We start from the raw sequence: 24471 nt of genomic DNA, 5'->3' as shown, positions 1-24471 counted from the left end.
AAAAAAAAAATAGTCCACAGCAGTGAATCCTTTACAACAAGCATAGAAAAGCCTATGTGGAGATGCAGAGCCATCCCTCCTCAGCTCCCATTCAAACCTTCCCTCTCCTTGGACCAAAACAGCAGAGTACACAACAATGCGAGGACAACACACTAGAGATCTCCTAAATAACATTAGATCCTACAATTTCTGTTGATAAAAGCATTTGTGCATCAGCCACTACATTCCTACTCCAGATCCCTGCAGTTAGCTCACCTGGCAGATCTCATCAGGATCTGCTGTGTTAGTAGAACACAGTGCTAGTAGCTTATAACAAGAGACAAGTGAGGCAGCCCAAAGAAAAGCAAAGGAGCTGAACTAGGTCATGATGCAGCTGGTTTCAGCAATATAACCCAGCCATTGCCAGGCAGGCAAAGTGAGCAAGAAGGTAAGAGATATCTGCTTGTCCTACTCCACAGGAAATGGGCATTAAAGTGGTCTCATGCTCAAGCAGGAATACTTTAATGATAAGCTGCTTCTGACATATTGCCACTCACAGGCCTCAATGGATGCTCTAGATATTAACTCATTTCATGTTCCAAACACTGGATAGACCACACAGCAGGTCAGGGCTCTGCCTCCAGTTTGGGCCAGTGGCGTCACAAGATAGATTTGTCCTGTTTTCAGAGGGCCTTAGCAGCCAGAGATGATTCTGAAAACTGTAGCAACAGACAAGAACCACAGATAATTAGCAATGGTCTGCCTTGCCCTGGATCTTCCTACAGTTTGCTGCAGTACATAACAGGACTCTAAAGACGTAAGTTAAGCCTTCATCACCTGCTGGAGAATTGATGACACGTACTCTTTTAAGGTTGATTCCTGGTCCCATTTTGCCTTCCCATCAGTCTCAAATCGCAGGCGGAGCAGCTGCGTGGACAAGGTAAAACCAACGATGGAGAAGGCGGCCAGCACGATGCAGAATATGCGAAAGGAAAAGAAGTCTTCCTTGTTCCATACTGCATATGACATGAAGACAGAGAGCGAGCCTATGGCACTGAAGAAGGAGCAGTAGAAGTTGAGGCTAGTCCTGTCTTTCGCCGAAACAGCCAAGTCTGCAAGCAAGGCGTTGTGATGGAGGTCAACCATGGTGAGAAAGCTGTCGTACATGCAAAGGCAGAGAAGGAACTGCAAACCAGGATGAGCCCAGGCAACCCAGAAAGCCAGAAAAGAGATGGCAAAGAGGGGGCCATTGTGGCTTAGTGCCCTGAGCCTCTTCAGAACTACTTCTGGGGAGGAAATCTCTGCTCCTGGCCTGTAACAGAAGACAAAAAGCTTTAGACTCTTGAACAAAACCAAGCACAATCATGCATCCTTTCTTTTTAAGAAAGTTGCTTATGAAGCCCAGACATCAATACAGCTTTTGCTCAAGTAACAAGTATCCACATCAGTAACTTCTCAGCTAATATGTGAATACACAAAAAATATGGGTGTAAGAAGGCCAGAAGCATGAAGGAAATTTTTTTTTTCCCCTCCTCTAGAGTAAGGAGCTCCCTGATAATTCAGGTAGTGCTGCATTATTTCAACCAACACTTAAACCACTGTCAATAGATGCAGGAAGCCACACCATGGTTTTCATTAAAAGCTTGAAGTAAGCACATGAGAAATGCTAATGGCCAACTGTGGTCCATAATCCAAAGAATTTGAGAACAACTTTGAGGCATCCCAGGTGGAAATAATTATCCTTTCCCACCACCAAGTCTTTTTTAATGTAGAACATAACTTACTGCTGTGTACTAAGGAACACCCTGTCACTCAGCCAGCCAAACAGAGGGTCATTGAGGCTGTTCCAGATCAGAAACACCGTCTAGGAAAGAAACAGAACAGTGAAACAAACCACAGGACAGCTCCTGGAGAGATGCACTTCTGTTACTGAATTGAGCAGTGCTGAATTTGCACAGTGAATAGATCACAGGAACTTCTCGTGTACCTTCTCTGCATCATCACCACTGTTTAATTCCCCTGTCTGTGGCAACAGTCACTAACACAGCGAACTCAGTGGTTTTCCACACCAGTAAAACACTCCAATGTTCCCATTGGAACAAAATCCCCAGGTTTTCTATCCCAGCTTGTTTTCTGTTTACGTAAGCAGGAAAAACTGCAAAGCCCAAATTAGCACTCAGAGGACTCCCTTCTTTCCTTTCCAAAGAAGAATGTATCTACTACAACAAACACCCTGCACACAGCAAGAACCAGTCTCAGCTTCAGAATTTCTTATTTACAAGAGTAGGAATCCATGCAAAAGACTAACCTCTCCTATCCAAAAGGATAGTTTATCAATCTTGTAAACAGAGACAAAGGTGTCCACGTAGTAAAGGAGAAATACATTGTGCAAAATGGAAACAAACAGTGAACAGGACCCATAGATCACTGCAGTGGGCAGATGGAAGAGACAAGCCAAAAGCCGCAACCCCATGTTGATGGGGTCAGCATCCAGCTCCGTGGATCACCTCCATTTCAGATGGGATGTCTTCTCACAACACCTGTTACATCTTTGTTGGGGCCAATCCATTGTTGCTGCTGTAAAAGAGAAAAAAGAAATAAGCAATACAGATTCAATTTATTAAATGAACTTAGTTGAATGAAATTAATTGATAAATCTTTGCCAGCAGAGATCAGAATTAGTATTGCTTTGAGGAGTTGTTCAAAAGTGGATTGGATGGGATTTATGAGGCTGGAAGCTGTCTGCTGCACTAAAGCTGTCCCATTAAGCTGAGGCCAGGCTCAGGGGTGCAGCTGTCTCTTTGTGAGCACACTGTCCTGCCCTGTCCTTTATACTTTAATGTTCTTTTGTCAGCTGATTAGTTCCTTCCATATCTTCAAAGGCAAGGTCGCAGGAACAATCAAGCTACGTGGCTGCAAACAAGGCAGCCTTCAGAAAACAGACCTGGAGACTGACATTTTTAGGTACCGTGTAAATTTTCAGCCAAATAAAAGTGACAACAGCTCTGATGTAATCGCACACATGCATGCTGCTATCCCCGGGCAGTCACAGCTGACTGCACCTGGACTCACTCAGACAGGAGGTATTTATGGCAAGTAGCATTGCTGCTTTGTGGTACGAAGAGACACGATCAGAATTTGATGGCACACAGCAGACACGGGCTACCCAAAGTCAAGCAGCAGCTGTCCAGCACATTTTGGGACATCCTGAATGTTGAAGCTGAAATAGAGATGCCTCAGCTAGACAGCAATATATATGGAAGCAAAGCAAGTGGAAACAATAGTCATGTCCTGGAAGAAGCCACTGTATGTTCACGAAGGGCTGAGGCAGGAGGGGAAGGGAAGAAAGGACTGCTCAGCCAGCACCAGCCACAGCTCATGGCCAGGAAGCCCATCCCCACAGCAGGACATCTTCCCATGACAGAGGCCCATGCTCTTCAGACTAAGCCCCCTCTCACACTCCAGCTGCTACAGACCTAAGGCAAAACACAGGACACCTCTTTGGATGGATGCATTTAGTATCTGGTGAGAAGGTAAGGGCTCTTAAATCAGCGTCAACCAGCTTCCCAGCCTGGGCCATCCCAAAAAGCTCCGTTCACATGACAGGTGACAACTGGGTCACTACCTCAATGCTGCCAGAAGCAAAATAAAAGAGCTGATGACCCTTGCAACTGCCAGTGCAGCCCTCCAGAGCCAAGTACCCTGTTCAGACACATCAGAGAATCACTTCACAACACAGTGGAACAGGAAATGACGCACCAAGTCACCCCTCTGGACTTGCAACATCAGCCACAGCAAGCCCATGCAGAAACAGCAAATCAAGGGAAGAACAGCTGGGTACAAAAACTGATGAAACTCCAGTTCCATTCAGCATTTCCCAGAAGCCGTGAGTCTGACCACTTCTAGGCAAGATTAGAAAAACAAAAGATATCTGTCTGCTCTGCTCAGCCCAAGGAATTCCTCGTAATTAGCCCAGCAGGAGAAGGCACAGCATTTGTTCCAATCAATTACATCACTAGATTGAAACGGCACATTGACCCTGCCAAAGTGATAGACCTCAATTGGATCCAACTGCAGAGCTCTCATGGGACTAAAGCCACCACGCCACATCCCACCACACCAAAACCCACAGCCAGATAAAAGGATGACGCTGCTCCAGAGGGACTTCAGCCAGACAATGAACAGTTATAGGTGTAATTAAAGACAGACATGCTGACAAGCCTCAAAAGGAAGTTGCATTCCATATGGTCATGAATTGAAAAGGAATCAAGAATTTGTGATGGATAAAGATAAATGTTAAGAAGAACAGAGCTAGGGCAGCTGACCCACTCGTAAGCCCTGTGCCTCTCACCACAAACTTTCTGCAGGGGACTGGCTCAAGGGCACATCATGCCAGCAAGTACTGGGCACCTGCAAGAACAGGATTGAGCACAAGGCAGATAACATCATTTTGGACTGTGTGAAACCTCTTTGTGTCCGGATCTCCAGCACTGTACGCATATCTAACCCCAGCTGCAACCTTACTGCAGAGAGGAGAGCAACTGAAGTGATGCAGCAGCTGCTGCTGGAGGAAAGACTAAACAGCTGGGACCCATCAAGCAGGGAGAAAAAGCCCAGGAGGACACAGAGTCCCAAGCAGAGTGGGTAGAGGGAAAGTGGAACGGATCTGTGCCAGGATAAAGTAATTAGCAGGAAATCAGTTTTGAATACCTGGAAATACTGGCAGGTACCAAATGTCTGAGATGTGCTGTCAAGTGAGGTTGCAGAGGTGGATGGCAAGTTGAAAGGATTAGACAAATTCATGGAAAACAGCTGTACGCAACCCATGGAAGGAAGCAGTCAGAGAAATCCCCTCTAGCAACCTTCATCTGAGAACTGTGCATGCTGGTGGTGCCCCAACGCACCTCGTGCACACCCAAAAGAATACTCACAAAGTAACAGCAGAGATCTGCAATGCAGTCACACCAGAACTACAGGGAAATGCATGCCCCGAGCTGAGCCTGAGCTCCTCACTGCTCAACCCTGAAGAATTATCTTTCTCTTCCACATACAGAAGTAATTAGCTACCTTGTTGCAGGGAAAGAGGTAGGGCTAAAGGATAACACAAACCTGCTAAAAGCCTCAAGTGTTACTAACAGTGAGCTGTACATCAGACCCAGCACAGCCAGCTCTGATGGCACAGCTGTTACCTGCACACTAACATGGACTCGACTTTGCTTCTCGAATCCTGTCTGAAAGCAAAGCCAGGCTCAGTACTCGTGCTGCACTTCACACACATCCCATCTGAATGGCACTTCACCAAGCACAAGCTGCATGCACCACAGCTGCTCAAGTTTCCAGAGACACTTTGTTTTCTCATCTGTACCATACAGTGCTGTTTAAAAAAGGTTACATTCCACTTCCTCTCTTCCTTTTCCCTGTTAACTCCTCCACAGATGTGCAACCCCTGCAGCCAGCTGACACGCGTAAGTCATTTCACTTTGTTGAGATAGTTGTTAAAGCTTTTTTTTTTTTAAACTCTCTCATTTGAAAATATGCAGATGAAAAGAAACAAATTTTAGTAGCCATAAAAAAGCAGCTTTTGTTCCTACATCCAAAGCACTGTGTTATTTAAGCTTGCCACAGTGGTATTTTCATAACCTTTTTCCTTGGGACGGAGCATTAGTCATGGAGTATGTCAGAACTTTTCAGAATTAGGCTTTAAGAAGTAAGGGGAAAAGTAAGGGGAAAAGGAGTTGCAAGGGGGAGTAATAATGTACAGCCATAAAGGAACAAGCTCGTAAATTAGAAAGCAACCAGCCTTTACTTCAGAACACTTCCACCTCCGCATCTGACATCTGGCATTGCTCCTGCCAGTGACGTCTGCAGATCTTATCTTTTTTGAGGAGGATGTTTGAACATCATCTACCAGGAAAGCATTTGTTTGAGCGTGCTGACAAAGGGCAGCTGGAAACACATTGCAGTTTGGGGCTGTTACATCTGTTCTAGCTTCCTAGTCAGATCACAGCTGGGTTCATAAGCTATTGTGCCCCAAACCAACTCAGCAACCCTTGGGCTTTAGCACAGACCAGCTCCAGCACTGGAGCCACACATGCCACAGCTGAAGCCACTTGTACTGAGTTGGCAGCAGAACCATGCATGGGCATCTTGGCCCAGTCCAGTCCTTGAAGCAGGGCCAGGCAATTCCTGTACACCAAAGTAGCCATCTGCAGACCTGGCCACAGCAACAGCAAGACTTTCCAGTGCATTCTCCACTATGTGAGTAATACAGGAATACCCTAAATATCTCAATAAGCCTGTCCTTGCTCCAGCAGCCACTACAGTGCCTCTGCTGCATATTCTGGAGTTTGGGAGGCTTACTAACTAAGACCAGCTCTGTCTTTCCACACCCACAACACAATAGACCCTCGGATGGGATAAGCAACTCCAGGGGGGCTATTTCTAGATATTCCTCATGGTCAGACATGCCAGGGTTGCTGGTGGTGGTCCAACCCCATTCCCAAAGAAACCAGGCTGGAACCACAATGATGAAGGAGCTGCTGCTCCCTGTCCTGGTATAGCAGTCAGGTACATTAACTCCTTCCAGGCCCCATGGGTGACACCTTTAGCCAGAAGCAGCACAGTTATGGACTTCTTCACCTGGCCAGGATGACCAGTCAGTGACAAGTTCTTTTGCTGAGCACTGACCCCAGGTCCCCTGTTACAGGTGGATCCATCTGCAAGACTCAGTTTGTCAGCTGCAATTCTTCTGGAATTTTAATAATTTGTTTCCTCAGATAATCCACTTGCTAAAAGAGGGTCTCTACGGGGCACAAAATACTGCGCTATGTAGAACCAACCAACAACAGACTCCTAACAGCCTGGTATCAAAAGGTAAAGCAATGAAGCTCCCACAAATTCACCACCTCCTGGGCCTGACTCGGAAACTCACCACTCTGATGAGCTCCGTGGGGGTGTTTCCCAGCACTATTTGCCAATTCAACAATGACAGATAACATCACATACAGTTTGGACAACACCCTTCTCACTACAGGCAATTGTGTGCCTCCATCAGATGCTTCCATCCCTCCTCCTGAGTTCACGCATGTAAACAGAACGACCCTGCAGACAATAATTAGATAATTAACATCTCAAACCAGCCGGTAGTTTCAGCAGCACTGTGTTCAAGCAGAGAACTGTAAAATCATTAAGGTTGGAAAGACCACAAAGAACATCCAGTCCAACCATCAGCCCACCCCACCGTGGGCGCTAACCACATCCCTCGGTGCCACACGAACCCTTTTCTGGACGATGACCCCGGCCAGGAGCTCAGCTCCCCCACAGCTCCCGGAGGGGCCGAGCGAGGCCCGGCCGTGCTGCAAAGCACAGGCCAAGAAACGAGATGCGAGAACCCCCAGCTCCACCGCAAACACGAGCACGCACCGGGTCAAGCCCAAGCCAAGGGCTGCGTGGCACCGCTCCCCACCCACAGCCGTCCCCCCACTGCCTCCTACCTGCGCTCGGTACCGGCGACGCCCCACCGAACCGCACACCCACGCATGCGCACACAGCGGCTTCCCGACCCCACCCCGACGCCATCTTGCGCCCTGGCGAACGAAGCCACGCCTCCCGACGCCATCTTGTTCGAGGGCAGCTCGAGTGTGGGGGGGAGGGAATGACGGCCTCACCGCCTCATTTGCTTTAGTCCCTCCCCGGAAGTGGCTTCCAGAGTGGGACGGGCTCCCTAGGGCTCTTCTAGCCAGGGCACGCTGGCTGCTCTATGGTCTGCTTGGACCGCGGCGTGCCTGGCCTCCAGTCGCCGTGGAAACGGCGAGCGTCCTTCCCATCGCCTTCGTCATCAGCTGCATAGGAACACCTTCCAACGTTCGTTTTACGTTGCGTTGTCCAAAATATAAGAGAACAAGGGTCTGAAATTGTCTTCTACAATTCCAGATCACGTTTGAGTGCTTTCTCTGGAGCCTGAGGTGTACACATTGCCTTGGCCTCTCCCTGCAGCCCTTGCTCTGATCCAGCACCGCTTGCTGCAAAACAGAGACAAGACCCCAATCACTACATTCAGAAACACCACTGCACCCTGTTACTTCTTACTGTTTTTGTACGGTAGGATTACCAGCAGCTTCCTAACCACGTTGCTTTTATAAACTCGTGGAAGCTGGGCAGTTAATTGCAATTCTTGTAATTAGGAGGGGCGTGGAGGCGTTCAGCCCAGCTGCAGCCCATGAAGGCAGCACAGGTGCTCGAGACGGCAGAGGTACAAATGTGAGCTGAAGGCCGGCTCTCCATTTTCTAAGTATGAGGCTCTTCCCTTAAAGCTATGTGTCTCCTGTTAGCTTTAGCAGCCTGGTGACTTCCTTTTGCTCCTCACCTGAGCACTCAGTGTGGGAGGAGGGCAGGTGCTGCAGCCCTGGCTACGGCTGCATGCTTCAGCAAGTTGTGGTGCTGTGCCTGAGTCCTCTACCTGGTGTGTCGCAGAGGCGTGCTGCAGGAGGGAAGCTGCCTTCTCCAGGTCAGGTTATCCTGCTCTTCCTGGCTCTTGATTCAAGCAAAGGCATCATCTTGGCTGTTTTTTTTTTCATGAGGGAGTGAGTACACTCAGAATCTGATTTCTGCACTTATCTGTATACTAAAGACTTAACTATGTTGTAGTGGTAAAGCAATACTGCTGCTATGAGCATGCAAGTGAGCAGTTCTGAGCTTTGTTTGGGTTATATTTCCCTTTCACCTCTGCACGCCCTCTGTTCTCTAACAGAGACAAGTCCATATGCAGTGGTACAGCTGGCTTGGAGTGTTGATTTATGGTACTGCTCCAGCCTGTAACTTTCTGAGTACCTCCTGGTTGTGAAAGATGCTAGTTTAAGTTATTGTGGTGAAATGATGCAAGCCCTTCAGTTAAGGAAAATGACATAGATCTCTCTGAATGTTTGTATTCTTGGAAACAGGGCTGCATTTTCTCTTCCATTTTAAAAAAAAAAAAAAAAAAACTACTTGTAAACCATGTTCTGGTTGTCCAAAGGCTTACAACAGCAAGTTAGAAAAGGTGTATATATATATTCTGTAGAATCCTCGATCAGCAGAAGCTGTAGCTGTTGTCCCTAAGGGTGCAATAACAGCAATATTCCCACAGCTAACTTTATCTCAGAAGCTTGAAGTTAAGCTAGAAATGTATCATGGATGTCTGAAAACATGTTTCTGTAAGAGAAGCTTGTTTTATGAGCTAAAAGAATGATATGTAGTACAACTCCAAATTCTGGAGATAATCTGTTTCTTTCCCTGTCTGGGCACTGATGCTACGGAGGGTCCACTACAGTGAGTTCCTCTTTCCTTCTGTATCAACAATGCAACTCCTATGTAGGATGCAGGGAATGCAATACCAAGTGTAGTCAATACACAAGTAGCTCGAGTGCAAGTGGCTTGCTGTGGTGTTGGTTGCTAGTGTGCAGCAGCAGAGGAGACCTGCTGTGAGCATGAAGTCACTCTAGAGAAACAGACTCAGGGCTTTGCAGCAAGCCAGAAGGCTCTCCCAAGAAGACTTATAGGGTAAAGTCTTGTAATCAAGCAGCTGAGAGAGCAGGATGGTAAAAAAGTACCAAAAAAAAAAAAAGGGGTTTAAAGCACATTGCTCTTCTATGCAAACTGTTTATGTACAATAGAGAGGTTCCTGTAAGTAAGTGGAGCTAGGAAAGGGAGCCAAGGCTGAATCTAAAGGATTTGTTTTGGCGTGTGTAAAATCAACAGCTGTGGTCGGATAATTACAGGGGAGTCTGAAGAAACTCTTGGAGGGCAAAACCTTGAAAGGCCAACCAGACCATATCAGTAATGCCATATAAGGCTGAGATTGCCTAGGTAACGGTATCAGGAAGAGTAGGCTTGGTTATGGATGTAGCAAAACTGAGACCAATGGGGAAGGAGTGATTAGGGGTGGATTGATTGTTTGGGAGGAGATCTGGAGGAGCGGAGACATGAGCAGGGCAAAAATGTGAGTACTGAAATGAGAGAAACTAGATCTTAAATTAGATGAAAGAACTAAGGAAGGTAAGATAGGCTAAATGCAGGAGTGCAGACACCTATGAATGGTGGAAGAGCCTGACGACTCAAACCTGCTAGGATGCTGGAATGGCCCAGCTCCTTGAACAGCCTGCTGGACTCAGTCAGGCCCCAGTCAGCAAGATTTGGTGTGGGAGGGCAGAGCAAAGGAGTGATGGTGGGAGGGAAGGGAGATGCACCTGTAATTCAATGTCGGTAGTGTGTGGTTTGTTAAAGCTTCTAATGAAATCTTTGGTTGTGCACAGAACGATACAAATAACAAAGAGTTACTAGTAGTGTGTTGATGAGGTTATTAATTCCTCAACTGACTTACTAGAGTGAGCAATCCGTAAAAGTTAGTCTCTTGGATCAGTTTATTGGAACTGTAATCTAAATGAGGAGAGCTAGCTCTAGAAGGGACAGCAAGGGGCTCATCCAGGATCTCTCAGCTTGGAAGCCAGAACTAACTGATGTTGAGACCTTCTATCTGAAGAAGTGTGTGGATGAAGGAGATGGGCAGCAAATGAACTTTATGCAATGAACTTTGGGAGGAGGAGGAAGAAGAGGGTGTGCTGTGTGCCAGCTGCTCTTTAACACGGAGGGGACCCTTGGGACCATGAATGCAATGAAGTGCAGATTAAAGAAAGCAGTGCTTGAAAGCAGCTTTTAGAAACAGGGCTGTCTCTGAGAGAGGGTTTGGGTAAGAAGTTTTGGTGGCTTCCAGGAAGGCAGGGTGGGATCCTGAGATGTGGGACAGAGACCTGAACTCAGCTGAGGGAAGATGGCTCTGATGCCAAAGGTGTCTATAGGGGAAGTGAAGCTGCTGGTGGGACTTATAGTCACCCAGAAACCAAGCCATGGGGAAAGGAGCTGTGCAGAGGAAAGAGAAGTGGGTTGGTGCATGTGTGTGTGGCCAGCATTGGGAAAGCTATCCCAGAATCGATGTGGATGGATGAGTGGCAGTAGTGTTTAGGAGCGCTTTCGTTGTGAGTGGGGCTCACTCTGGGAGCCCTGCTGATGCAACCCTGAAGTGTGGCTTCTATTGCTGGCAGTACAGTTGTTCTGACACTGTATTACCCGGCAGCTGCAGCAAGAGGAGAAAGAAGAGGGGTGGCTGCTCCAAACCTCCCTTAGCCAGCAGTCAGCTGCCTTTTGACTGCTATTTGGGCAGAGGTATGCAAGGGAGTGGCTCTTGTATCATCAAAGTCAAGTAAAGGCTTGCTGTGCAATGACGAGGACTTTTCCTGATGGGCTTTGCACAGACTCCAGATGCTAGATTTATACTAGATTTCAGCGTTTCTCAGAATGCTGCTTTGAATAGCTGAAACAGATCTGCTTCCTCTTCAGAAGGTCTTTGCAAGGGATGATCAGCTTTTTCACTGCTATTGCCATGGCTGCCAGCACCAGCTGGAGCCCTCTTTGTGGTGCACTGGCACTTTCAGATCTCAGAAGAATCTTCTGCCTAACTGCCTGTCCTGCAGACAAGGTGAAGGTGTCTGCTGCCTTCCAGCTTGGAAAATGAGATAAGCAGGGGCTGCAGCAATACCCACCTCCTTTAGATCCCACTAAAATATCCTGATCAGATCCTCAGAACAGATGTGCAAAACTGCCTGAATTGGTGGGTTTCTCCTGATTCTACTAATAATGTTGCATCTAATCTTTCAAACCTTTTCCACTCTGTAGATCTACTGCTCTCTGGGGGAAATGTTAGGCTTTCATTCCAGGAACCTGTGTGTCTCTGTAATGCCCTTTTATGCCTGGTGGCTGTTCTCAGACCACTTTCAGTATCAATTCTCTTTCTTCCCACATCACTGCCAGATACTACAGGGGAGTGTGTCAAACAGCCTCACCCCTCTTCTGAGAAATGAAGGCTGTGTTCTCCTGCCCCACCAAGTTTCCATCCAGAAATATCTTACAATAATTGGTGTGGAGGGGCACTGTGTAACAGCTGCCTGGAGGCTGATTGCTGCTACATGCACTGTGGCTTCATAGGAAATGAGTTGTGCATATTTCTGCACACCCACGGTGATATCCAGGGCACAAACTTGAAGCAGCAAGCTCTTCCTGAGTTGCCTGCTTGGTTTCAGCTGCTGTGCTGCATCAGCTGGGGTGTCTGCTTCCCCTGCTGCACCAAATTTCTTTCAGGATGCTACAAGAGTTCATCTCTTCCAGAAAGTACATCTTCGTGATGCCTCAGGGATGATGTGGGAACCTCTTGGGAAAGTACTTACTGCCCATTGGAGAGCTTTGCTGGAACCATGTGGATTTACTGTTGTCTTGGAGAGTGTAGCAAAAACCTGTGATGCTGTTTTTTTCCTCTTGGGAAAAGGGGCAAAACATGAAAGTGCTTGCAGGATGAAGAAAGCGTGGGAATTTGTGCTCCTAGTTAAAAATTAAGACCCAGAAGAGCCAGCTTGCCTGCTCTGTACCAAGCTGTTGTGCTTTACTGGAATTCCTGTGTTGCTGCCAGGCACGTCTGGCTGAGTGAGAGCATTCCCTCTGGGAAGATATCCAAGTGTCCTGTCCTGCCAACTGGTCCTGCTGATGGAGGAACCCAGTGTTGTATTGTGCTGGATGGTTTCTGTGCTGCTTCCTTTCCTCTCCCTCTGCCCCCTGCCTAAGAAGCACCCAAGAGGCCTATCCTGGAGTGAGATTTTCTTCTGAGACCTTGACCAGAGAGAGTGATCTTTTCTGGCAGGCGGGAGAAGGAAATGACAAGGGAAAAATAAGAAGACTCGTTGCTTTAATCCTTTCTCACAAGCTATTTCTAGCTACCAGGATAAGCATGTGAGACTGTCACCAGAGCTTTGGAGTGCAAATCTGAGCCCACGTGCTGGGTGCACTGCTCCTCTGGGCAGGAACAAGCTGTTGTGATCACCCTTGAGTGGAAAAAACCACGCATGCTGGGATGCTAAATTGATTTTGACACTTGGGCAAAGTGGGTCTTTTGTAGGGACAGGGCAGAGCTGCCCATCCTGGGGTGCTGGGGAGATGGGGATTGCTCTGCTCCTGCTGCCCAGAGCTGTGCTCAGTCTGAAAGCAAAGTGCCTCCTGCACCTGTATGCACCACGCTCAGGTCCTGGTGCATGCTAACATGCATGGCTTTGTTGGCTGGGAGCGTGTAGGCAGACTTCATTTGTCTATTTGAAATGAATGAGTAGGTTTGGTGGTAATGTCTCTTTTCCAGAGACACTGAAGCTTCCTTTAAGTTTTTTCACTTTTTTTTTTTCTCCAAGCAAGGCTTTTGTGACTTTGCCAGATGGCAAAGATTTTGCAGAGTCTGCTCAAAAATATAGAGATTAACTGGAAATAACTTATGACTTCTTCATCCTCTTGGTTAGGGGAAAATATTGCTCTTACTGTGCTCATCCCTGTACCTTTGGGGGATGCCTCAGAGAAGTGGTGACAGATCTGTGGATTTTTTTTTTTTGTGTGAGGTGGAGAAGAGATCAAGGCAGGAAGAAAGCCAGAAAGGTCTGAAAGTTGGGGTGCTGGAACAGCAGAGGACAAAAAGCAGCTAAGGGGAATCTCCTGATCTGCCTTGGTAAAAGCAATCTGCAGACATGCTATAGACACTTCTGTGGTGATGGAGTGGCACAACCTCTATGTTGGTCAGTGCTGCTGTCAGGCTCACTTCTCTCTTAGAGGCTGTGCAGTCTGGCATGGGTTTGACTGTGTTCCTCGTGTTTCTACAGCTCGCACAGTTGTGTTTTCTTGTATCCCACAATCAAGAAACTGAACAGCTCCCTGAATTCAAAGCTAGCTTTGGGTAACAGTGAAATTCTGCCGTGGGGAGCGTCCAGCAAAGCCGTACTCTTCTGTAGTGCTAGGAGGTAACTGCTGCTGCTACAAACACAGAAATGCCCCAGGCCGGTAGGGCTGTTCAGTGTTATTAGTGTTTGGTTCATCACCTGTAGCAAATCACTGTGTAACAGAGCGGTGAAACAGTTTTCTCCGCACTTGAGCTACCAAGCATTCTGTGGCTCCGTATTGGGAATGTTTTGCAATTTCTCCATTGTGGCTCTGCCTGGGTCAACTGGCACTGAAGCAAGCTTTGCTTGGCAGACCAAGTATTTTGGAAGCTGTGGTGCTGTGTTGGGCTCTGAGCTGCACCAGGAGTTGCTGGAGTCAGCTCTGGCAAAGCCGGGAAGAGTCAGAAGTAGGGTGTCCTCTCCAAACACAGAGAGTGGTCGTGTTCATCTGGCTCTGACCTTCTTGGGAACCTTCTCATTCAGCTCCAGCTAAGTGGGGCTGAAGCCTCTTCTAGCAAGGTCAGAAGAGCTGGAAGGGCTCGAAGGGGGAAGAACATTGTTTCTTACTGGTTAGCTCCTTGTTGCTTCCTGCAGGTGCTGGGCACAGCTGTGCCAGCCCTTCCACACCTCCCCTGCGCTAGCGGGAAGCTGGTAAGCCCTGCTGGCTGCTCCTGGCTCAGGAGTACAGAGCTGAGCCCAGCTTGCTCTTTCATGCAAACTCCAGGCAACAGGCCTGAGGGTTTTACTGAGGTTCTGCAAAGCTTCACACAAAAGTGAAGGATGAGAATAGGTAGCAGCCTGGAGACAGGTCAGCCTTGTTCCCTTTTGCCTTTCTCCTATCACTGCTCCTGAAGAGCAGAGAGGTGCATGCTGTGGGGTCCTTCCTTCCCACACTTAACGCTTTCACAACAATAGAAGTAGAAATAGGTGAAGAGGAAGAGAAGGGATGGACAGGGGCTGGACCCCTCTTTCAGGGAGTGCTACTTATTCATATTTTAGTTTTCAGCACCCAGCTTTTGGTGCCTTCTGGCTACAGATGGTCTAGCCTTCCCTGAAGTCTTACTTGCTCACCTTCCTTGTGAGTGTGGGAAAAATTCAGGCAGGCTGGCACTGGTTCTGAGTGCACTCGATTTGTTGTATCCTCACTCAGCTCTATAGGGTCCAGCGGGACTTTGCTCCAGCTGTGTTTTCCCTAAGCCAGCCTCTTGAAACTGGAGCAGCATGAGGGTCAATGTGAGCAATACATACTGGTGCAATGGTGAGATGAACCACATTTTCAGCCCCTGAGGGTGCAAGGCTGTAGACAGGTTGGAGCAGGAACAGGACAGCACCGGGCTGCTGTGGAACAGAGCTATTAACAGCCCCTGCAACTTGCCCAGGCAACTTTGCAGATTCCCCTGGGGCTGGAGCGCTCTCTGGGTTATGTCAGCTGTCAGCACCCTGCTCAGGGTGATCTGCTTCCGGGGATGTGTCCTCAAGTCTGTGGTTGGGCATGTGATTGCTGCCCTGGAGCTCTCCCGTCTGCTCTCAGTCCTCATCTTGTTCTCCATGTTATCTCTTCAGTCTGCTTCTTTTTGTCAGCTGTCCCGCCTGTCTGAGCAAAAAGCGTTCCCACCACCATCTCACAGTGCTCAGGCTGCCTTGGTGCAGAAGGCCCAGGAGCATGGTGCCTGCTCTCCTCCTCCCAGACACCTACTGTGCTGGGTAAACCTCAGTCAAGGCAGACACAGGTGTTATTGTATTACTTGAAGCAGCTTGAGCCTTTATTTTTAAAGGGCTATGACAAAGTAATGTAGACTTCTTTTCCTGTATTCCTGTTTGGGGAGTTGGCAGTTGTGGTGAGCTCTGGCTCCTGGGTTGCAGCTGCGTGAAAGGGCAGAGCCTGGTCCAGGACTGCTTTGCTGTGCAGGGCTGGGCTTCGGTTCTGCCCTGACGCAAAAGCAGGCTTCAGCTAGTGCAGATTGTGGGCTTCAGGGAACAGGAGCACCTTGTGCTGGTTTAAAAAGGAAAAGCTGCCATTGTGTAGCACCTAGTGTTGCTTGTACAATTTCCTGGGGGCTGCCAAACCTCCTGCTGAACTGGAGGAAAGCACTGAACACAGGGATGTTTCATTTACCCTCTTGCCTAAGATGAGAGTTGCTGGCATGTGGCAGCTCTGTAGTTAAGGGTGAAGGTTCCGAGCAGTGGGGGAAAAAAAGCCTGTTGCTATGTGCATGGTCTCTTCCCGTCTGGCAGCAAGCTGTTTAAAACAAACACAAACCCTAAGCATGTTGTATGTGTGCATTCCCTTCCTGCTCTTGGGGGAGAGAATGAGTCATGGGAGGACATTGCTCAATGCCCTGGGGGGTGATCTGGTCTTCTGAGGGCAGGGTGGGGACAAGTTGAGCTGTGGGCCAGAGTTCCTCAGGGTAAATGCACCCTTGAACATGAATGGTAGCCAGTGAGACCGAAGTGAAAAGCCTCTACATGAGGACTTGCCAGAGGAGTTGTGGATGTGGACACAGACCTACCTGTTTGTACAATAAGCTGCATGAATGGGAAGATCCTTTTATTAATTGGTTTGCATACAGTGGTAGGTGCACCTGCCTATTCAGCTTGGTTTGGGAGCATGTAATAATGTTTTTCTCTTCCTCTCCTGTCCTCACAGCTGTTGAAACTCAGCAACTGCTCTGGCCAAGTATTCCTCAAGTAAAGCCTCAGTTCCTGTACCATGTACCAGCCTGGCTTTGTACCACGGGACTACTGTCCAACCATGATCCCATCTCCTCCCTACACCTACCTACCACTGCGTCCTGGGGGAGCAGAAGACCCAAGCAGCTCCACGATGTTCCCTCCCATCTACATGCACAACTTCTACAGCCGTCCCATGACCTTTGTGGTAGACAGAAGCAGCTATCCTGACTATGCGGGCAGTCAGGTAGAGTACCACCACTTGTACGGTGCTTCCAACCCCTACTTCCATCCGTACTATACCTGGCATTTACCCCCTGTGGTCCCTGTCCCACTGTATAATCCGTATGCAAACTACAATCCCTATGCTGCCTACCAGAGGTCAGACCGTTATCGAGATACGTGGCCAGATGGCTTCACCATGAGAGGGGAGCTTCAGTGGGGGAAGCTTAGGAAGGTGTTTGGACCGAGGAAAGACCTCCCAGAATTTGTTAAGGATGATCTCCGGAGGGTTTATGGCACCTACCCACAGACCAATGTCTCCATCACCTACCGGAAAGGGGAGTTCTTAGTCAAAGCAGACCCCAAGGTAGGAGAGCAAGAATACACAGTGGAGAAAAATGTCATCCAGAGGGCTCTGACCCCCAGTGCCAGCGAGGCAGATGACAGCAGTGAGGACCGGAACAGGAAGAAGAAAAAGAAACTGAGACATTGACGTAGTTGGTCACACAATAAACAGATGCTCCACAGCTCCAGGGAGTCAGCTGGCAGCTAGAAAACAACTCAAGCAATGGGTGCCACTGCTACCCTGGGCTTTTAACTCCTCTGTGTCCTCCACAAGCTTATGGCAGCTTCACCTGTTTGATGCACAATGCCTGTCCTGTGAAGAAACCACCTGGCACTTGTCTGTCTGTCAGATCAGCTCTTTGGTCCTGGTTTTGGAATGCATGCATGCTTACCACTGGTTTGGTCAGGTGGCCACGGGGTGGGAGGGGATTCCCAGAGAGCAGCCCTTGGTGAGATGGCCCTCTTCCTACACTGTCCAGGGGCAGGTCCTAGGAGCTGGATCCCTTTCTGGCACTCAGCCGAGGAGATCAAAACTGGATTTCCTTCAAGTTGAAGGCAGTGCAAGTCCCAGATGGGTGAGGGGTGCTCTGGAACTGTAAAGAGTAATTGTCTGCGTGTCATCACTGCTGTTTTATGGATGTACCATTGTACTTATGGTGTGATGCCTGCACACAGCACTTTGCTGCACTCTGGCAGAAGATCCCTGTGTCCTGATCCTCTTACACTTGGTAACCTGGTGCTTGTTCCTCCTGGCCGTGTGTCCTGGCTGAAGTGACTGCCTGAGGCTCTCCCCTGGGTCTGACCCAGCTCTGGCTGGAGGTGCTGCCTTGCTGCAGATAGCAGAGCTCTGTGTCCTGTGGCACCTCCACAGCTGCTCTCCTGGGTCTGAGAATGACTTGCTTGCAAACTTGTGTCTTTTAAATGATTATAAATAAACAATTCAAAAAAGAATGTGAATAGTTTTTTTTTTTTTCTGCTTTTTAGCCATGAACATCTCTCCACCTGTTCTGAAACCTTTCTACAAACTCAGGATCTTGACCTGTGCGGTTCGCTCCCTTCAGCTGTAAATCTCCTTGCCTTGCTGGTTGGTAACTGAGCCCCACTCCCAACAGTGGGGTGCCCCAGAAATTTAGCTCTCTTCCCCCTATAATTTTTTTCCAACATGCTGTATGGGAGATGAGCATCCCAATGGAAGGAAAGAAAGGAGTGTTCCATGTCAGCATGTTGATGGAGACAGCCTCTGAGAGTGCACCTGGAGACCCTTGCTGGCTTTGAATTACTATAAAGAAAAAACAAGTGGATTTTTTTCTTTTTATTTAATGTAACTTTTCCATTTGTTTCTCTGAAATAGGTGAGCTCATCACTGCTAGATGGAGCAGTGAAAGCTCTGAACCAGAAAAGCTGCTACAGAAACTTCAAGCTGCTGCTGCTCCCTAGCTGTACTGTGAGCAGCGGGGCTTGCTGAATGGGCAGAGGTTGGCTCTGCCAATGGTTGGCGGTTATCCCTTCACCATCTGAAGGGCAGCAGTTTAAACAGTAATCCCAAAGCTTGCACTTCAGATCCTTATGTGGTGATGCAGCAGTCAGATGTGGTGCTTTGAGTTTTCTCCAGAATCACAGACCTGGTGCAGGTGGGACTGGGTGTGTTAGGTGAGCTTTTGCAGCAGGTGCAGAGCAGCACATCTAAGGGGCAGAAGGGGGAGCAGGGAGTTGCCTCCTGATGGTGGTCAGATGCTGCATGAATTGCCAGTACCTGCATCAGCTATCCTAAATGTCACTCTCCCAGAGGTTTCCGCTGATAGTTTTGTAACATGGTGTAATGGAAATTGTTCCCCAAACTTGGCCAAAGCCTCCCAAAGCCATACTATGGGTGAGTGGAAAGAGCCAGTTGTGTCCAGAAAAGCTTTCTATGGAATAATGCTGCTGATCTGTGTGAATACTTGGCAGCAATACTGCCTGTCTCTGCTCCCACAGCCTGCCATGCCCTGTCCTGCTGGGGACAGCCCAGGGAGCAGGCATGACCCATGGCTTTAGCCTGTCCTGTTTGTCTTCTCCATGTTTTATTGGGTTACGCTGCCCGGAATCTGATTTCTAGGCACACCCAGGGCCGTTGTGTTGACAGTGAGTATTTTTAGCACAGGCTTAAAACCATCGGGAGGCAGCAACATTTATTTCCTTAAGTTCCATTCCACTTCCAGATGGAAGAACCATTTTGTAGCAGGGCTTTTTATCCCTCTGGGGAAGCCTGCAACAAATGACCACTGCCTCGAGCAATTCTGAGTGTGGGGCTTTCCACTGTGGTCATAACTCACCTCCACCCCTGCTGGAATCTCTGTGCGTGTTTCTGCAGATACAGCACTCAGCTCCTCTCTCTTCCCGAAGGCTGGAGGCTTATTTGCTGCCCAACTGCAGAACTGAATCCATAGGGCATTTTCGGATGCTTTAACGCCTATGGAATTCAGTTCTCAAAGCCAAGCAGCCAGTCCTCGCCGACTTCCCGCTGCCCCATGTGGCCGGGTCTCCGTCTGCAAGGAGGAAAAAATAGCAAAGAGCTCACGGTGCCGATGACGCAGCGCAGGCAGTGAGCTGACACAGATTTTGCAATGGGGAGCTGCTGTGAGGAGGGGGCTCTGGCACTGCCCTGCCCCAGATGCAGCACAGGGAGCTGCAGCTTCATTTGGAAACATTGCTGAAGTTGGCTATTTTTTTTTATTTTTCCCAGTTCTTCCACGTGTCACCCTGTCATTTCGAGCTGCTGCAGAGTTTCAGGTCAGTCCTGAGCTCTGCAATATGCTGGTGGAATTACTGTTTCTTGTGGATGTCAGGAACAGGTGCCTTAGGAATTTTGTCTATGTACCTGCCTGCAGCTTGTGCTGCTGCTGGAGCCACAGGTGGGCAGTGAAGGGGAAGACATGGGGACCCTGGTGAGCAGCACCAAGCTGCTGCCAGCAGACAGGGGCAGAGCCTGACCTCATTAAATGACATCCATTTTCAGCCCAGGAGCTGGCAGCTGAATGCACGGGAGACATGTTTTGGCTCAGCTGTGGCTCAACGCGGTACTGACGGCAGCAGCTCACGGTGGTCGGGAAGGAGCACAGCTGGGAAGGGTGCATGCTGGAGTCAAGCCCCCAGCTCTGACAGCTCAGCTTCGGGATGGGAAATGACACATGGCCTTGAAGCACCAGCAGAGATTTCAGTGGGGAAGCGCCCAGCAAGTTTTGGCATGAGGAACAAGCTCTGTGGTGGTTAAGCAGCCTGCCTGGGGATCTATTTAAATCTGCCTGCAGGGAATCCGAGTTCAACTGGGGCAGTGAGAACCCGCTGTCCTGGCTGGGTGCCTTCTGCTGCCACTGTGTCAGTTGGGAGAGGTGGCTCAGGGCCCTGACAATGCTCTTTCAGGCTGTCTCTGTCTCTCAGCCGCTCTGAGCAGACGCTGCTTTGTGGGACTGAAAGGCAAAGGAGAGGGAAAAGCTTTCCCTAGGCTTTCACTGTGTGCTGATTTTCAAAGGAAAGTGAAGGGTTTCAGGCAGAAAAGCAGGAGGGAGTTCAGCCTTGACATGTCCTCCCTGTCATGTCCCAACAGATGTCCCCATCCCTCTCTGTGCAGCCCTGTGGAAGTGATGGCCTTGGGGCCACATAGGATGCCTAGTGGTGTGCTCTTACCTATCCTGCGCCCCGGCATGCCTGGATGGAGCAGGGCAAGCCCCAGCCAATCTGGTTTTGGCATCCTGACTGTGGGACCTGGACATCTCCCAAAGTAGCAGGGCAGTTTGACCTGGCCATGATGGGAAGCAAGTGGGAGCTGAGGCACGAACAACTCCAGCTGCTTCATTTTGCCTGTGGCTATTCCTGCAAGCTGCATCCCCACAATGCAGCATCCCTGACGCTCTACTGAGGGCACAGCACCACAGGCACCTGCAGGAAGCAGGGATGTGTCTGGCAGAAGCTGGTTCCTACATGGGGTTTTGGGGAGCTGAGACACTGGTGCATCCCAAGTGCCGCCTGTGCCAGGCTCTTCTCTGAGCTCTGCCTCTCAGTGTCCTATCTCCAGGCTAATAAGGAATCTGTGCCCTGGCGTTGGCAGTGCCAGCTAGTTAGTGTGGGAGCTACTGATTAGAGAGGATGTTCCCGGGGCCAGGCAGCAGCGTCACATGGGTGTTGCACACCCTTGGCACAAGGACATTCATCCAGATGGTCCTGCTTTGTCTTCCCTGGAAGTCTGCAGAAATAGTTATGCACAAACACCCTCTTCCATGGTTAAATGTCAGTGGGATGGTTCCAGTTCCACAGATAGCCCCAAAAGCTGCAGCTAGAACTGAAGCCAAGCTGGAGAAGCTCAGACTTGTGGATCTGCCATCTCCTTCCCCGTAGCCTGTGTTGGAGCAATCAGCCTGACAGCTGCAGGATGCATCCTTGCTGCTCACCCTCAGCCGCAGCTGGGCTTCGGCTCCTGGAAGAGCAGCAGCATGGGAGCAGCCCTCACCCTGGCTCTGGCACAGCCCCCCCGCAGCACTCGACCCCGGCACTCACCGGCATCTCCCGGCTCTGTCTCTCTGGCGGCAGGACTGTGAGCCGAGCGGCGGAGGCACCGTTAAATACTGCTGCCGTCTTACTCACTTCTCTTCCTGGACGGCAGCGTGCGGGGTTCCCACCCACTTCTTTCACCTTTGGTTTCCAGGCTTTCTGAGAAAAGGGGAAGCCGTGGGAGGGAGCGACCGGCATCCCCGTTCCAGGGAGGCAGTTGTGGGGAGGTGCGGCCTCCAAGAGGCTCTGACACCCAAGAAAAGGGCAGATGTGGAAACGGGCTGCTGTCTTGGGCACAGCCAGGAACCCCCAGTGATACGGGGCTGAGGGGCTTCTCCTGCCCTGGCTGAGTTTGCCCCCCTGGCACTGCTCAGGAAACACTCAGCTGTGCCTTTGGGGATGAGGTATTCCCTCTAGGACTCAGATGGGACCTAGCATCACCCAGCATTGGGTCAGCCACCTCCTCTTCCACTGCTCCCAGCCTGGGGGTGACACCCAAACCACCCATATGTGTGGTGAGCGGTGTCTGGCCTCAGCCAGCAGAGCCCTGTACTGGTGGCTGCAATGGGGCATGCGTGCGCCTTTTAACACGCTTGGGACACCTCCAGCTCCACAGATGTGTGTGGACTCTGCAGCCACTTCTGGCTTTGGTGGGGTAAGCACATAGGGAGGGCTGCAGGGATGTCTTTTCCACAAGGCGACATTGCCTGCTGTCCGGCTGCTGTCCTGCCCCCTCGCACCACTGGGCACCATTGTTCCACTCAGACCTGATGTCAGGTCTCCCAGGGCTCCCCTCTAGGTTGGAAGCAAGAGCGCAACGCTGGCAGGGGCTGCAGCACTGAGCCAACACTCCCTGTGGTCCTACAGCAACGGGCAAACACATCAATATGGGAAAAGGGTACATGGGTGGAAGGCAGCACCAGTGCTCCTATCTGCCTGGGCTGTGTGTGCCCGTGTGCTCTGCTAACAATTGCCAAACGTTTGTGTCTTTGGGGGCTGTGTGTGATTCAGGGCAGGAAACCCGGAAGGCTGCGGGGCTGAGATTACCGAGCTGCTGGCGGCTGGGCTCCAGCGGCTGCTTTGCACCTGAGTGCATGAGATGGAGCCAAGGGATTTACCACACGGATCCCTAATGCAGCCAGCATCTCCAATTCAAAGACCCTGCATGGCAATGGCTGTGCTCATATTGCAGCCCTCTAGGCTAAGCTTCCCTTCACCTGAGGAGACACTTCTGTCCCATGTCACATTTTCACATCCTTAGAGAACTTTTGGCCACACAGATAGAAACTGGGGGACATTTTGTGAGCCTACAGAAATGCAAAGAAATGGAAATGACTGGGGGGGACACACAGGATAGAGGAAACGAGCAGCCTCCTCACGCTTGTTGCACTGGAAGCACAATCAGCCGGAAGGGAGTTTCTTGGGGATTGTTTTTCCCCTTCAGGTTCCTGTTTTCCCTCCAGCCCTGCTGGGAAGGGCTGTGGGCCCCAGGCTGGTATTTTCCCTGATGGACAAAGCCGTGTTTCTGCTTGAAAGAAGCCTCAACAGGGTCAGGAGTTCTGTGTGGCCAAGCAGGATGCGTCCTAGAACAGGTTCAGATCTGTGACCCATCCAGTGCCAGAGTCCCAAGTGCCAGCTCTCAGCTCCTGCACCCAATTCTAGTGGCAACACCCCCTGAGCCTGGGGCTGGAGTCGGGAGGACCCTTCATCAGCAGCCTCACATTGAGATTTTGGGCGCTGAGCCCTGGTCCCACAGCTGGGTTAGGGGCATGCAGTGTGCCAGTTCCCACAGCACTCCATGCTTACAAACATCCAACAAGGGAAATGTCAGCATCGCCAGGCAAATCCCTATAGCTAGCACTCCAACCAACACGATATAAAGGCTTGGGGCTTGGCCAGCACTGCTCTTTGCAAATGGCAATCTTTTCTTATACCTGGGAGACAGTGGGAGGTAAGAGCTGGCGTGCTCTTAGCACTGTAAGCATTGCATGAGGTAGTGGGATGCAGGCACTTGGTGGTGCTGGGCTGCAACTCCCCAGACCGGGAACTGGGTCAACACTGCTCCCGGAAATCCAGCGGGGATCCACCCACTGGTTACAGAGGAAAGTGCAGTGAATCATCTGTGTATGGTAGGAAAACGCACCAATCGTTGGGGGTTTTCAGACCTTTCCAGGCAAACTGCAGGGCAAGCAGGAGCTGGGCACGGAGGGACTGAATCCTACTCAGCATCCTGTGGGGTGCCAAACTTGTCCCAACCACCCTACAGGGCAGCCCCGTGCCGCACACTGGCAGGATGGAGGGGACAAACAGTTCTCTGCTGCAGCTGCCCACACGTATGGCACAGAGCCTTGGGGATGCCGTATGGTGCTTCGCTGAGCCTCCAGGACGCAGAGCTGGGAGGGCCCCCTGAGGCAGCGGGCACGGAGCGGTGGCTCAATGGGGCACGGGAACACGCCGGCAGCGAGCACTAGGGGGCTGCACGCTTCTGCTGTTGCTGCCGGAGGAGCTCAGAGAGCGGCTGTTCTGCTACGGGCTCGGCGACGCGAAGGAGAGAGTGGCGTAACTTCGGAAAACCATCCGCTGCGTAGCTGAGCTGGTGGCTTTTTTTTCCTAACTATGAGTTCCTCTCACAGATATCAGGAGGAAATTAAAATGCCCTCTGGCACAGCATCTGCTTTCTGTTGGAAATGCAGGATATGGTAGTTAAATCTCCTGTCGGTGTGTTGGGTTTTTGTGTTTTTTTCTCACTTGCAGTGCAAGGGTTTGGTGCAACCCCTGCTAGGGAAAACGCTTTTGCTGCAGACCCCAGCCCCCTCCAGCAGCTGTTTGTGTGCAGGGTGCACACCAATGCAGTCCTGTAGCAAAGCAGCAGGTCCTGGAACTCTATTGAAACGTGTAAGCTTTGTTCTTGCCTACGGAGGTGCAGTGCAGAGCCCAGCACGGGCTGGGCTAGGAG

At 50.1% G+C, this 24471-nt stretch overlaps 2 protein-coding genes and 1 long non-coding RNA gene across 12 annotated transcripts in view; 1 reads left to right on the top strand and 2 right to left on the bottom strand.

The window, feature by feature from the left end:
• MFSD13A (major facilitator superfamily domain containing 13A) overlaps positions 1-7625 on the bottom strand; it is a 12392-nt gene extending 4767 nt beyond the window's left edge. The window contains exons 1-4 of one of the 2 annotated variants that reach the window (XM_003208112.4): positions 7473-7625; positions 2288-2556; positions 1764-1843; positions 842-1291 (exon numbers count right to left, since the gene is read on the bottom strand). In XM_003208112.4, the coding sequence (XP_003208160.1) occupies positions 842-1291; positions 1764-1843; positions 2288-2452 (695 nt within the window). In that variant the 5' untranslated portion in view covers positions 2453-2556; positions 7473-7625. Of the gene's footprint in view, positions 1-841; positions 1292-1763; positions 1844-2287; positions 2557-6910; positions 7081-7472 lie in introns of those variants that run through there. The other variant, XM_010714634.3, reaches the window with a different exon arrangement.
• Positions 7626-7660: 35 nt separating this feature from the next.
• On the top strand, positions 7661-17942 carry C8H10orf95 (chromosome 8 C10orf95 homolog). Of its 8 annotated transcripts, XM_019617757.2 has the most exons (4): positions 7661-8079; positions 8163-8230; positions 8310-8485; positions 16402-17942. In XM_019617757.2, the coding sequence occupies exon 4, from the start codon at positions 16465-16467 to the stop codon at positions 17137-17139; it is 675 nt and encodes a 224-aa protein (XP_019473302.1). In that variant the 5' UTR covers positions 7661-8079; positions 8163-8230; positions 8310-8485; positions 16402-16464; the 3' UTR covers positions 17140-17942. The 8 variants fall into 8 exon arrangements, with proteins under 8 accessions (XP_019473302.1, XP_019473305.1, XP_031410344.1 ...); XM_019617760.2 differs by lacking the exon at positions 8310-8485; XM_031554484.1 differs by lacking the exons at positions 7661-8079; positions 8163-8230; positions 8310-8485 and adding an exon at positions 8247-8269.
• A 364-nt stretch (positions 17943-18306) lies between these two features.
• Positions 18307-22882, bottom strand: LOC116216896. Of its 2 annotated transcripts, XR_004160531.1 has the most exons (3): positions 21522-22882; positions 19304-19516; positions 18307-18674 (listed from the first exon to the last, which is right to left on the bottom strand). It is a non-coding gene; the product is annotated as an uncharacterized LOC116216896 (long non-coding RNA). The 2 variants fall into 2 exon arrangements; XR_004160530.1 differs by lacking the exon at positions 18307-18674 and having other exon boundaries at positions 19146-19516.
• Positions 22883-24471: the final 1589 nt, after the last annotated feature.

This window comes from Meleagris gallopavo, chromosome 8, assembly GCF_000146605.3.
Source record: "Meleagris gallopavo isolate NT-WF06-2002-E0010 breed Aviagen turkey brand Nicholas breeding stock chromosome 8, Turkey_5.1, whole genome shotgun sequence".
NCBI lineage: Eukaryota > Metazoa > Chordata > Aves > Galliformes > Phasianidae > Meleagris > Meleagris gallopavo.
This window is presented reverse-complemented; position numbering and strand designations above follow the sequence as displayed.